The following is a 14,047-nucleotide window of genomic DNA, read 5'->3' on the forward strand; positions in this document are numbered from 1 at the left end:
AATTTAATAATTTTTTTTAAGCCGTTTAAAAGTTTTTAAAGCGAACTCTGGGTTGGCGGGCAACAAGTGGAACGGTATTATAAGTTGACAAATTGAATTTTACAGATTTATTATTTTTGGCATTTGAAATATGTTTTTCTCTCGATGTTTATAATTGTAACTGGCAATTAAGAGTAAGAACTAAGTAGAGCTCTGCTGTAATCCGAATAGTCCCCCTCTCCCTGACAAGTTCCAACCACAGGCATATGAGATACGGGAAACAAAGCTTGAGACTCCCTGCTCTAGTTAAACTAAAATCAATTGGAGAAGCTCCATCTAATAAATAAAGTTAAAGCATGAAAAAAAGGAAAATGTACGTAAGACAATAATCTAAATATTAGAACAGTTGCCCAGAATGCAGTAACTCAAATATGTTGTCATTTATGCAAACAAAAAAGAAATGGTGGAAATTAAAGGTGATTTTTAGAAAATGTAGCTTGATGCATTGTTAGATAATATAGATTCTTTAGTCAATAAGGCAATTTCTTTATCCACAATGAACCTCCGTTAATGATTCTACACTACACCCATACCTAAAGTGCTTTTTGCAACCATCGTCTTTCAACATCCAGCCAACATACGTATAAACAACCAATATATAATTAGTCCCACATAAATTGTAACGCAACCCCTACTTGCATCTAATTTATGTACACCTACTCATTAATCTATTTACGACAGAAAGTACTCTCCTTCTTTACGGTACCATGGTGGGAATACACTATTATTTGTACTCCCTGTTACTTTTCTTCTTGCTTTTTATTTATTTATTTTTTTGTAAATTTATTATATCAATAAACAAATCTATTTTAGTACTTATTGCATAAATCAATTTAAAGAAGTATGATCGCTGCTTGCGGAAGGTCTTGCAGAAAAGAGTTTTAACAGCTAAGCTTTCAGAATTATCCATAATTTCTCAAATTTTTTATCTCTTTAAAGAAATTAAATTTTTAAAAGTTGAGGAAAATTAACAATTTAAAAAATAATAAGTATTTATTTTCACATTATTTACAAATTTTTATCAAAACTTCCACTTTAATCCGCCATAAACATATGTACACTTTTATCTGAAGCTAACATTTTAGTAGCTCGCTCAGAACCAACAATTGATGCAAGCTGAATAATATCATATTTTGTATATATAACATTAATTGATCGATCAATGTCACTATCTTCTTGAATATCTTTTCCTTTTTTAAAATCCTGTAAAAATTCGCATTGTTCAAATTAAAATTTTAACAAACATTTTGGAGTATGCACTTTTAAGGCCCCTTTTTCTTAAAAAAAACGTTTGACGTTAGTATTTTGTTAACTCTATAAATATAAAAACTTAAATCTTTAACTAGAAAGACTGAAAAATTCTCTTTATTGTAAAAATAATTATCTATAATTTTCTTAAATTTAATTCTAACAATGCTACAAATTAGGGAGAAAATAGCGGCCTAATGTAGCAAAAGAAAATAATTTTAACAGAATTAAATCAGCAACACAACGCAATCTCTCTATTTCAAATTTTAGTTTTGGAGCTATGTTTTTTGGTGTTTTATTGCAAAACGCTAAGTATATCCGCGAAATAATTGCAACTATCAACAATGTAAAGTGGATGCTGTTCATAGTTTGCACTTTTTTCTTAGAAGCTATTATTAATTAGAAACTCTTATTTATTATTGCTCGCATGACATATTTGAAAATAAACAATTTCAAGTGCAAGGTAGTAGAAGATTATTTACAAATGATAATAGAAGAAGATACTAACGTGTAAAAAATTACATATTTCACTATAGAATCCGGGATTCATAGGAGGTTGGTAAAATATTATGTGCCTCAAACCTCTCAACTTAATTCTTCTGTAAAAATGGAACCTTTCTGTATACAATAAAAACTGTGTCTTTCCATGAAAAACTTTACTGCGGGCCCGGGTAATTTTTTTTTCCTGGAATAATTTTTTAAAAAAAAGTATAAAACGTCCTTACAGTGTTACTGAAGTATTGTATTGTTTTACTATTGATTGCAACTGATAAACCTAGAATATGAAGCATTAATGTTTTTAAAAAAAACATTTTAAAAATGCCATAATGATTATACTATTAAAAATTATGTGCGTAAAATGTTTTTCTTGCAATAATTTAGTTAATTTATCGAATTTCAAAGTGGTAGCGCTACTTGGTATTTTTCTTAGTAAAACCGAAACGAAGCTTTTTTCAAACACTATTTTGGTATATGAAAAAAAAGTCATTATCATTGCTAAGTTCCTTTTTTATTTCAGGAACGGCTGTAAGATAAAATGAGTGATCTTGCTGCCTGACTTAAGTATTAAGTAACATAATATATATACACGCATTATCATCTAAAAAAAAGAGTTATATGCAAATACTATTATCTGATGTCTGATGATAACACTGATTTATACATCACGATAATGATCGAATGGAGATAATTCAATTAGATACTGATCTAAACTTACCTCAGTATATTCACAAATATGTACAAATTTCATTTCTTGTTTCTTAAAATAATTTCTTAAACGCACAAAATCAAAGTATGATGGTATAAAAATTAATGTATGTTTCATTGAAGGATCTTTGAACTGAGGTAATATGTCAGATACAAAAGCTTCAAATCTATCATCAACAGCTGAAAGTACTGAGTTAGTACTAACTTCATGAAATACCTAAAATAAAATTTAAAAATGTATAAATTTAATATTAGTACGATTATTTAGTTATACGTATTTGGAAATTGAATAATGAAGCTTTTTATTAAGACTAATAGCCTGACAAGAAACTGTGTTCCGACGAAGTCAAGGGGTTAAATGTTTTACTTGCCAGAAATGGTCATTATGCTGCTGAATGCTTCGAGCTATTAAAAAACGTGAATGAGAAGTTTTCACTAATACTCTTCGAGAGATCAAGGACGTTAAGGTCCGTATTGTGTAAGATTTAGTTTAGGCGCTACTGAATTTGAAGCTTTTTTTGAATAATGAAACTTCAGTAAATATATTTTAGGCTACTGAAGACGTGAAGATTACCACCTTTACACAGATAAGAACATTAAGTAGGCTGGAATTGGTTTTGGCGAAATGATGACTTCCAGAAACTTTATTATCAAAACTACTATTGACGGTGAAGATAGCGAAATTTATATTCATATAGATCTGATGAATTTTAGCCTCCAGTAATGGTAGTAAGAGACGATTTTCTAAAAGAATTAGAAAATATAAAGTAGTCTAGAAAAAGGGAAGAGACGAAAATGAAATATTGGTAATGAATTAAAGAGGCAACTGTTTATGGTCATAGAAGTGTATAAAGGAATGAGTGAAGAATAACTGATCTGGGGAAGGGATTGGCTAAGCGGTTAGCGTGCTGGACTCCCACGCGGAGGTTCGAATCCAGCTGCTGACCCTTAGATTTTCTCTTCCTAGGAGCTTCTTACAGTTCACTGTCCTGTGATGGACAGTGTTGTCTGTAACGAGAGAACACTGTCCGGAGGCCGGCAGTGCACTGAAAAAAGCTCCGGGTGCCAATAACCTTAGATGTAGACGCGCCTTAAATCATTTAAAAAAATAAATAAAAAATAACTGATCTGATCTACGAGCTCTGTGACGGATGTTTTTCTACTAATGGCTTCAGGTTAAAAATTGAATGCAAAAAAAACGACACTTAATTACCTCAAAAACGAATGTTCCGCTGAACGTACGGAAAGAAAAGGAAAACTTTATAAAGAACGTCTCTCTCCACACTTTTGGCTACGAATCGAATATCTAATCGGAATTGTTGCACATTGCCCCTGTAATCCATGATCATAGTTAAACTTCTAATCCTTCTAGAACTTAAATATGCTCTCATCTCCTATTATTAGCCGGGGAAAAGAAAAGTAATTTAAAATCATAATCACAATTACTTTAGTTTTGTTTTAAACTTATATCTTTGAATAAATCTCATAACGCTATCAAATTGAAGAAAACCAGCTAATTCAAGAAAGTGATAAGAACCTCATTGAAGAAAAGCTAAAAAGAGCTGCAATATAACGAAGCTAAATTCACCACCAATTAAAAGGCAAACAAGCTGTAGGCTTGATGTTAATACGTTTTCTTAAAACCTAACTAAACGCATAATTTTCTCAAAAAGTATTATAAAATAAATATATAATCCCAGTTCATTTCTTCCAACTAAATATTATTGTAACTGCCTTTATAATATTACCTAACAATTACCTTTGACGAATAATTCTTAATTTAGTAAAGATTAAAAAAATAAAAATAAATGTATGAATCTTCAATTATAAAAATCACAATTAAAGAAATGTTTAAAAATCAGACCTGAGGAGCGTGTACAGCAACTTGACAAATAGATCCTGTTTTTACTGGGTTCGTCACCATAACTTTACCTGCATAATTCAAAAACTTGGTGGTGAAAAAAGCTGAGATTTCAGGCAAAGCATGGGAAGAAAATATTAAACTTTGCATGTAATACTTAGTGCAGCCGTTTAGTGCCCACATACGAACTCTTGACAGATCTGTTCCATGGGAATCTGTTGGTTGTAAATGCATATGGTTCATTATATGAATCACATGCTCCCAATTCTGAAATTCAGATGAAACCATTGTACTTCATTAAAAAAACTATTAAATATACAATAAATTTTTACTGACATTTTCTATAAGACTTCAGGATACCTGCATGACAAAAACTTGTGACTGATCCATAATTAATATTTCAATCGATGATAAGAAATCAAAATCACGGTTCTTTTCATTCTCTGCTCCAATCAACATGCGTAAACCCAACGGTGAAGCAATTATTATATCGCTGGAGTAAAAATCTTCATACAGCTAATTTTAAATTAAATTACATAAGACTTTTTTAGAAAACAACTAAGATATAAATTAGTAAATCTGAAGATTATATAACTACCTTAAGCCACTTCCTTGTTACGCTAAGTCCAATACGAAAATTGTCATCGGTATTACCACTGAATAAAAGTTGATAATCAGCTGGTTTTGGATTTTTTTCTGGCATGATAATTTCATTTCCAGTATATTCATCGATAAATCTTTTTTTATTCGCTATGTTATCCTTCTCTCCTGATAAAATATATGACAGCATTTTGACGACTCTGAAAATAATTTAAATGAAGACATTTGAACATTGACAAACATCTAAGCTAAATGTAATTGTTTCTCTAGACTTTAGAGAATTTAAGTTCTTATGGAGAATATACCATGCGTCCTGGAGGAAAGAAAAAAAAAAACAGCCACGCATAACTAACTATTCTTATACGAGTTCAGAAAATTATAAATATACGATTATTACTTTATTATTATAAATATAAGAAAATTATAAATTATATTATACGAGTACAAAAAATTATAAAGAAGTAATTTCTTTGCTCAGTTACAGTGGAGGCCCATCGATACACTGAAACGAATGTAAAATTTGAGCTCCATGTGATTGGACTTGTACTCAGAGTGCTTTTTGGGACCTAATTTGTAATTACAGATACGTTTGTTGCATTGGGTGCAACCGACATCTAAAAATTTATTTCAAGTCAATTAATTCTACATTTATAATATATATAATGATGCTTCTCTACTTACCTTTTCGCACTTTCCTTGAATGGAAGAAGAATGAGCACTTTAGGTCTGACTAATCCTTGATCTCTAAATTCTTCAGGCACATCAACTCTTTTAGAAAGTTTCGAATTATGATGAAGCACTTTTAATCTAGCCTTTATAACATGGTTTATTGCATGAACACAATATACGAATTGTATAGCCTCAATATTTTCAAATGTTTCTTCTGGGAAATAAATATCCTAAAAATTTAAAAAAAAAATCATTTAAATTACTGATTTCCAAAAAGTAATCATTAACAAAAGTATACTTTAAGCATACGTGGTAATTAGAAGCAATTATCAACAATTCTTCCTGTAAAGCTGACTTGCCAGAATTCAATAGTTTCGATTTTTCTTTTACGTTTTCTATTATCTGACTCTTTATGTGCAGTTTATCCCAACTGAATTCGGGACAAACATCTGGTAATGTTCGAAGTTCTGCAAATGAATTCTGTTCTAATAAATTTGCGTGCTCTTTTCTAATTGAAGTATCTTCATCTAGTGCTGCAGGCTTTACGAACTGTACGGCACCCAAAGTAGTCCAGGAATAATTAAGTTTTTCTAATTTTGGTGGTTTATTTGAAACGGCCAATAATACTGACTGATGTAATTCATAATTGAAATGCTGCAAATATGGATCGTTCTGAAAAATAATTTGAAATGATAAAGTGGAGTATTGAATTTATTTTTATTAGCTGGTAATTCACATGAACTCCAAACTTCAAGAATACAGTTTATGTTATTATTAACAATAAAAGGAAAAAACAATATTGCTTATTATTACATCACTTCACCTTCTAAATCATACCTTTATAAGATCTTCTCCAAATGCATCCTCTTCCACAATATCCTCTTCTCCAATAATCACCTTCCTCACAGAGTCTACATTGTCACCTTGTGCACTAACATCACTCTCAGTAGACAAATCTTTTGAATTAAGCTTTTCTGAAGGTTGCTTTCTTTTTCTAAATTTTCTTGAATTCAATTCCTCAGTTTTAACATTTAAGTTAAGTTGTTTCCTCTTTAATTGCTTGCGAAACATGATTTCTAGAAGCAACAGTGCCGAATGTAGAATTTTAGAATGGATTCAACACAATCAGTATTTCAACAAACTAAATGAAAGTTATTCATATTTCTATGATAATATCATCTCCTGGATAGCCCGAAAATATTTACCGTGAACCCCACATGGGCAATACAACCTACAGGCTGAATCCTTAACAGTTGACATATGTATACAACCTCAAGGTAGGATTAATTTCGAAAATTATATGAAATCGATTATATAAATTAGATCGATTAGCTCAAAATGACAATTAGAATTGAAAAAAATGAAATATTTTAGTCAAGTAAATAATAATTATATTTGAATATTTGATCGAACATCACTATATACCTTACAGGTAATTAAGCAGTATTCACTAACCACTAAGGCTTGTTAGGAGTTGGTATGGTGATATATCAACACTCAACGTCAACCCATATCATTTCTCTGATTCCCAGAACAAGAACATGTCCACATTAAATAAGGTAAGTTTTCAATCAGTGAATAAATTCAGTATACCTTTTTATCAATCAGTTATTTACTTGCAAAAATGTTTGTTTTCTGTTCTCTAATGGATGTGGCTCTAGCTATTATTATCAAGTTTAACATATTCGCAGGTCACATTTGTGAAATAACATACTATTGCTGATGGTTAAATGAATTTATAGTCTTTTTTACAAATTAAGATGATGTATTACAAATTAGAGTATTTATACAATGCTGTCGTATTGAATGTTTGGACTACTAAATTTACCGGCCGGCTTCTTCCTCAAAACTAAATTTTTTTTTTGCAATTTTATTTAACAATAGCTTTCTTCTCGTTTGTCATTGCTCTGTTACGTCACTTAGCCATTATCGCCGTGTAAACCAATATATTGGATCTCTCGAGATCTTTCAAAACGAGTACTATTTATGCCGAAAGATACTTAAATTTTACAGAATTGCTGATTTTAGAACACCATGCGAAGCACACTTGATATCTAGAAAGTAGAATACTCCTGCAAATTATCTTTAGCGGCCTATTGATTAGACCCTAAAAGTTCCTAATAATCTGTCTGAATTGGCCAGCTGTATATTTAAATATTAAATTTACTGCATGGCATACAAATGCAGACGCTTTGGGATTGACGCACCTAAAAATGGTAGTAAAAATGGAGTAGTAGGAATGCAAGCTAGTAATTTGAAAAGGTAGCGACAGTAATCCTTTTATCTTACAATAGATTTTTCTTAAAAATTACAATTTATATATATTTTTGGTAGCCCATTTTCTGCAAGGCTGCTGTTGCCTGGTCATCTAAGGCTCCATTAAGCATTGAAACGATTGAAGTGGCGCCTCCGCAGAAAGGAGAGGTGCGCATTAAGATTACTCATACTGCAATTTGTCACACTGATGCCTATACCTTGGATGGTCATGATCCTGAAGGAAATTTTCCTTGTATTTTGGGCCACGAAGGAGCTGGTATTGTAGAAAGTGTCGGCGAAGGTGTTACTTCAGTAGTGCCAGGTAACTTTTATGCTTGATTCAAAAATTTATAAAAATGATAAATACTGATTGTACGCTATCTATTTTTATCTTTCACTCAGGCAATTTAAAAGGGAAAAGTGACTCAATGTACAAATAATAATTATACTTCCGTATTGTAGTATCAGCTAAATAATTTTGTATTGATTGAGAACGGGTATGACCTAGTTAAAGACCTCTGGGCTGCTCTTAGAATTTCTTGGATATCCTACTGTTCATAATCCGTTAATGCCTGGTGAAACGTCAGGAGATAGTCTTTTGAAAAAACTCCAATCTGTTTTAAGTCAACAGTAAATATATTCCATTATAACCAACGCTGTTGGAATCAAAAAAGCACCCATCGCTCATATTCTGATTAGTAAGATCTTAATTGCTCAACAAGAGCAAATACTAAAGCGTGAATTTGAGAAAGGGCTGTTTACTCTCCATAGTTTTGCATAGAAAACAAGACGCAAGAAGTTTTATAAACGGGATGCAATTTCATAAGATGGATTATATATGTAAAAGAATGTCTAAAATCAATGAACTTTTTAAATTGAAATTTTTATAAAATGAATTTTAAAATATATTATAAAAATTGAAATCTACAAAACTAAAAATGTATTTAATATAATAGATAAAAATTAATATGCCAGTTAATTTCGCATTTACAAAAACAGAATTTTTTTTTTTTACAGGTGATCATGTGATTCCTCTGTACATTCCGCAATGCAGGGATTGCAAATTTTGCGATTCACCTAAAACTAATCTCTGTAGCAAAATTCGTTCGACCCAAGTAAGATAATTTATATCATATGACATTCCTACAATTAACTTTTGTGCATGATCGTCAATAACTCAAGATTTCAACTACTTCTGTCTAATGTAAAATAAATTTCATTTATTAATTCAAAATGCACTTACACTTTTCGTAAAAATAATAATAATAATAATAATACAAACATTGTTAATTTGTTACATTTGTTTGTACAATAGTTTGGTGGATTATTCAGAATGTTGGTTAGTGTTAAGAGAGAGTCGTGTGAAATGTGCTCATTAGATTTTTTCTAAATTAGTTCCATTAGAATGTATTGTGTAATTTAAAGTAACTCCTGTTTAGTAAAATTCTACTTTGCTGCTAACTTAGCTATGTACGTATTTGTAAAAAAAAGTTGTGTGAGTGTGCATGATTAAATAGGAAATTAAGTTAATATTCATGGTTAACTGTACCGAAAATTGTCGACAAAATTAATGAAAATTTAATGCAGTAAAATTACTTGAATGATATAAATTGTAATAAAATGACAGTAGTTAAAAACATGCTTTTTCGAACGTTTCTGAATGACTGAAATTACTAGCTGAAGTATGAATGAAATGTTAGGTACGTTGCTGATTTGTGTACCTTTTCTCGTTTAATCAACCCTTATACTTAAGTTTTTAAATTGTAAGGTTTTATTTAGGAGATTTTAGTACCTTTTGGATAGTTCTATTGAAAGTTTCATTGACCTGTTACGAACAGTATTCACACGTCATACACATTTCTTAATAGGATCTCCTTGCGTATAGTTTGCCTTTATATCGTGCATTATAATGAATCACTCCAACGGCTCCTCTTCCTTTTTCAACCGCTGTTTAGAGGAAGCCCCACACTTGGGACAGACTACGCTCCTAAAGTATTATGAACTGCGTAGTGATTACCAAAAGACGCATCTACACAGTTAATATCGAACCGATTGACACTTTTTTCATCTAAATCAGTTTACGCATCAGTAATTTGAAATGACTGTAATACTTTCCCTAAGTGGATGTAAGAGCACGATGGCACTACGATGTTACGTAGGGTAGCTTTAATCTCTACTTTAATTTTTATTTTATCAAATTCGGGCTTAGATTAATAGAGTTATAAATAACTCTTCAACAAAACTTACAATTTCATTTATCATTTTTTAGGGCAAAGGTTTAATGCCTGATGATACTTCAAGATTTAAATGCAATGGAAAAGAACTTTTCCACTTCATGGGATGTTCTACGTTTTCTGAATATACAGTAGTTGCTGAAATTTCTGTTGCTAAGGTTAGTTAATTCCGAATAGTAAGTAATTCATCTTGAGCATTGATAATTTGGATAATAAAATTTGGATTTACCAAATTTTAGGTAAATAGCAAAGCTGACTTAGAAAAAATTAGTTTATTGGGTTGTGGTGTGCCAACTGGTTATGGTGCAGCTTTAAACACTGCGAAGGTGGAATCAAATTCTACCTGTGCAATTTGGGGTTTAGGGGCGGTTGGTTTGGCCGTCGCTTTGGGATGTAAAGTTGCTGGGGCATCTAGAATCATTGGAGTGGATATTAACCCTGATAAATTTGAAACAGGTAACGCAATTTTTATCCAAAATAATTCTTTAATTAAAAAAAAACAATAATTTTATTCAAAGAAAAATATTTTGTAGCTAAGAAATTTGGATGTACTGAATTTATAAATCCAAAAGATTATCAGAAACCAGTGCAAGAAGTTCTTATAGAAATAACTGATGGAGGATTAGATTTTACATTTGAGTGTGTTGGTAACGTAGCTACAATGGTTAGTATTAATTTTCCCTAAGTGAATATTAATTAATTACATTGTTTCCCTAAACTGTTCCGATCTTGTTATTCTTTGAGTAATATGAAGGGACCTTCTGCTATCTTTTCTTCCAAATTGAATGGTGAACATTGTGGTGAGCCTACGGTAATTTATATTGAAGCGAACCTTTAGACAAACTCATCCCCATTTCTTACTTCAGCAGCACTATTTAGAAGTAAGGATATCAAACTACTTTAGATCTGCAAGCTTGGAGAGGTTTTAGGTGCATACTATCCTTTTCCAAAAATCTGTCAATAGATGTTTTGTGTACTAAGTATTGAATATGTAAGTTATAGTAACACGAGCAATTGTAACTTACAGAGATCAGCTCTTGAGTCCTGCCACAAAGGATGGGGTACGTCCGTAATAGTTGGCGTTGCCCCAGCCGGCCAAGAGATTTCTACAAGACCATTTCAATTAGTTACTGGACGTACTTGGAAAGGAACTGCTTTTGGAGGTAAATTTTGTAATCTTGTATTTTGGATTGTATCTGTGTTTTTTAATCAAGAAACAAAGCAATGATTAATTTTTAGTTAATATTCTTAAAGTAGTATTTTATTTATTCATTTATTTGCTCCTTCATTATTGGAACTTAAGGATGGAAAAGTCGAGATAGTGTACCAAAGCTTGTAGAAGAATTCTTAAATGGAAAACTTGAACTGGATAATTTCATTACTCATAGATTACCATTTGTTGATATTAACCAAGGATTTGAACTACTTCATTCTGGAAAGAGGTAAATTAATCGTTATTTTATTTTGAAAATCCTAATTTTAATTTTTTTTTTTAATGCAGTTGTAACAACTTTCAGTGTACTGCAAAATACATGTCCCTAAAGTTTTATTTGAGATAATTCGGTTTCATTCAATTTCAGAGAATCTCATTAAGTTTATGTAAAAATTAGGAGTGAATGCGCTTTTATCAAGATGCACTTTATGTCCAACTCGTGTACCAATTAGTTGATGTGCATTTAATAATATATTAAAGTTACAGAATGATGATGGACTTGACCTAATGTAGTATCCTCTTCTCTGATAATATATTAAATGCAAAAAAATCTATATAGTAACCTATTTTAATAATAACATCACGTTCCTTGGTGACAACTAATTTTAGTAACGGTGGATGCATATATACATATATGCTCCAATTCTGTCTTTTCCTAACATCTATTTTACGTCCACAATTTCGAAAATGTAAGTATATTATAGTAAGTAAATATCATGGACGATTGTAATTTATCGAGATAAAAACATACATATTTGCTTGAAAACTGTACTATTTCAATACTTTGATGTGTAAGCCCATGTAGTTTCTTTTTCCTAATAACGACGTCACTCATTCAAATATACCCGCGTACAACAGCATTTTTCTAAAAGTAATCTCCCGATTGCATTACGTCATTTAACTCTTAATAATTGATAAACACCCTTGAATCATCCATACAGTTTGTAATGTCGAGTAACTGATGTACCTGTATGAATGAATGTCTAGAACCAAACGGGCATGGATGAAATTATCGATTCAGCATATAACCATGATTTTTTGAACAGTTTCGTTCGTAAAGTTGGTTAATTATTTAGGTTGTGATTCAATCAAATTCATTCTCATATAAATATATTTATTTTTCATTTCTGTTTCAGTTTAAGAACAGTGCTTGCATATGGAAGTTAAGCTAAATAGCAAAAACAGTTCGCTTCAGAAACAGGAACCTTAACTAGAAGTCAAATTTGTTATATTTTGAACAATTTAATAATAACGAATGTTAATAAAAAAGAGGAAATACATATATATTTCAAAGCAATGAATCATTTTTCTTGGCTTAGAGTGAAAAAGCGCGAATTGCGTTTGTTCTTTTTATTATTCCCGACTATTCAACAAAAGTCGCCTACCTCTTTTGAACTACCCAGTGTAGAAAAATAAACCCATATACGTACGTTATTCTGAGTTCATTTAAAAGACTAATGTCACTACTTTCTGACTGGATTTGTATGATCACAGATAAACCTTCTCTCCCTCATCAAAAGATGTACATGACGTTAACACTTATAGGTAATAATTTGTAGTGTCAGCAGAAATTCTCAAAAATAAATGTGGATTAAAGCGAGAAGAAAGTGGCTTTAAATAGACTAAACAAACTTTTCCTTATAAACTCTTAAATAGATTAAAATAAACTGCAGCAGTTGCAACGTGTTTGAAATTGAGTAACCCAAAAGAGCACCTAATGAGCAAGGAATAGGCCATACTTGCCAAGGCCTGTCCCAGTCCAAGGGGATAACAAAAGCTCCGAACCAAGCTCCCAGTAAAGTACCGTAGGCATTGTTAAATACTAAAGAATCAAATTCATTATTAGGCTTCACTCTCTGAATAAAATTTGCTACATGGACACTGCCAAACTGCACTGAGATTGGTAAAATAGTCAAATTAGTTAGCAATAAACTGAACATTAATGTCTCTTCCTTATGATTAAAAACTTCCGCTCCAAAAAGCACAGAAACTATATAAAATGCAGCACAGCTAAACGCTAGCACGATCACACTTTGAATAATACTGCTAAAGTTAATGGAATTTAATAATAAAATAAAAGTGGATTGTTTTTTAAATATAAAATTATAGGCGTTATTGAAAATTATAGTTTGATAACACCATTTAATAATTTCAAGAAATGACAACACCAAAAAAAGTGGAATAATGTTTCTGCTCCCAAGTTTAAAGTGAGTTTCGGACCGAAGTAGTATCCATGGTAAACATGTAGATGATACAGACGTAAGAGCACAATAAAAAATTGTTATTTTTTTAATAGCTTCTTCCTCACTAGACACAAGCATATTCTATTGGACGTATAAGCATAAAATGTATTAACAATTGCTTAGCGTTCGGCAGCATAAGCGTGAATGCAAATTTACTTCAAGAATTGAATTTGGGCGACATTATGTTGGTGGCTAACGTAGAATACAAGAATACATAACCTTTAAGATGTCAAATCGAAGAGAAAACCGAACATAGCACTTGTAACGACCTCAAGTTAAATCGATATGTCATTTTTTTTAATAGTTTAATAATATAAGGCAACCAGCAACCCACCGTAATTAATTAATATAACTCTCTTTCCCGCTGTATCAGCGAGAAATCTTCAAGTATATGCTAGAAATAAGGATTAGTTATTTGAAATAATTAAAATGAAATATAATCAAATAATTTTGCATTTGTCTGTCTTCTTTTCGTATG

At 31.1% G+C, this 14,047-nt stretch overlaps 3 protein-coding genes across 3 annotated transcripts; 1 reads left to right on the forward strand and 2 right to left on the reverse strand.

The window, feature by feature from the left end:
- Positions 1 to 1,005: 1,005 nt before the first annotated feature.
- On the reverse strand, positions 1,006 to 6,899 carry LOC141457239 (U3 small nucleolar RNA-associated protein 25 homolog). Its single transcript, XM_074133933.1, has 9 exons — positions 6,461 to 6,899; positions 5,933 to 6,295; positions 5,636 to 5,853; positions 4,953 to 5,154; positions 4,715 to 4,870; positions 4,358 to 4,621; positions 2,504 to 2,710; positions 1,796 to 1,972; positions 1,006 to 1,242 (listed from the first exon to the last, which is right to left on the reverse strand). The coding sequence occupies exons 1-9, from the start codon at positions 6,692 to 6,694 to the stop codon at positions 1,075 to 1,077; spliced, it is 1,989 nt and encodes a 662-aa protein (XP_073990034.1). The 5' UTR covers positions 6,695 to 6,899; the 3' UTR covers positions 1,006 to 1,074.
- A 103-nt stretch (positions 6,900 to 7,002) lies between these two features.
- Fdh (alcohol dehydrogenase class-3 Fdh) lies at positions 7,003 to 12,623 on the forward strand. Its single transcript, XM_074133952.1, has 9 exons — positions 7,003 to 7,182; positions 7,958 to 8,201; positions 8,897 to 8,994; positions 10,149 to 10,271; positions 10,353 to 10,569; positions 10,647 to 10,777; positions 11,141 to 11,276; positions 11,417 to 11,555; positions 12,463 to 12,623. Exons 1-9 carry the CDS (start codon positions 7,165 to 7,167, stop codon positions 12,491 to 12,493), a joined length of 1,137 nt encoding a protein of 378 aa, XP_073990053.1. The 5' UTR covers positions 7,003 to 7,164; the 3' UTR covers positions 12,494 to 12,623.
- Positions 12,424 to 13,808, reverse strand: PIG-F (phosphatidylinositol glycan anchor biosynthesis class F). The gene has a single exon (XM_074133955.1). The coding sequence runs from the start codon at positions 13,645 to 13,647 to the stop codon at positions 12,949 to 12,951; it is 699 nt and encodes a 232-aa protein (XP_073990056.1). The 5' UTR covers positions 13,648 to 13,808; the 3' UTR covers positions 12,424 to 12,948.
- Between the last annotated feature and the right edge of the window lie 239 nt (positions 13,809 to 14,047).

The sequence above is a fragment of the Rhodnius prolixus genome, unplaced genomic scaffold (genome assembly GCF_049639745.1).
Source record: "Rhodnius prolixus isolate KJV_2025 unplaced genomic scaffold, Rpr scaffold_10, whole genome shotgun sequence".
NCBI lineage: Eukaryota > Metazoa > Arthropoda > Insecta > Hemiptera > Reduviidae > Rhodnius > Rhodnius prolixus.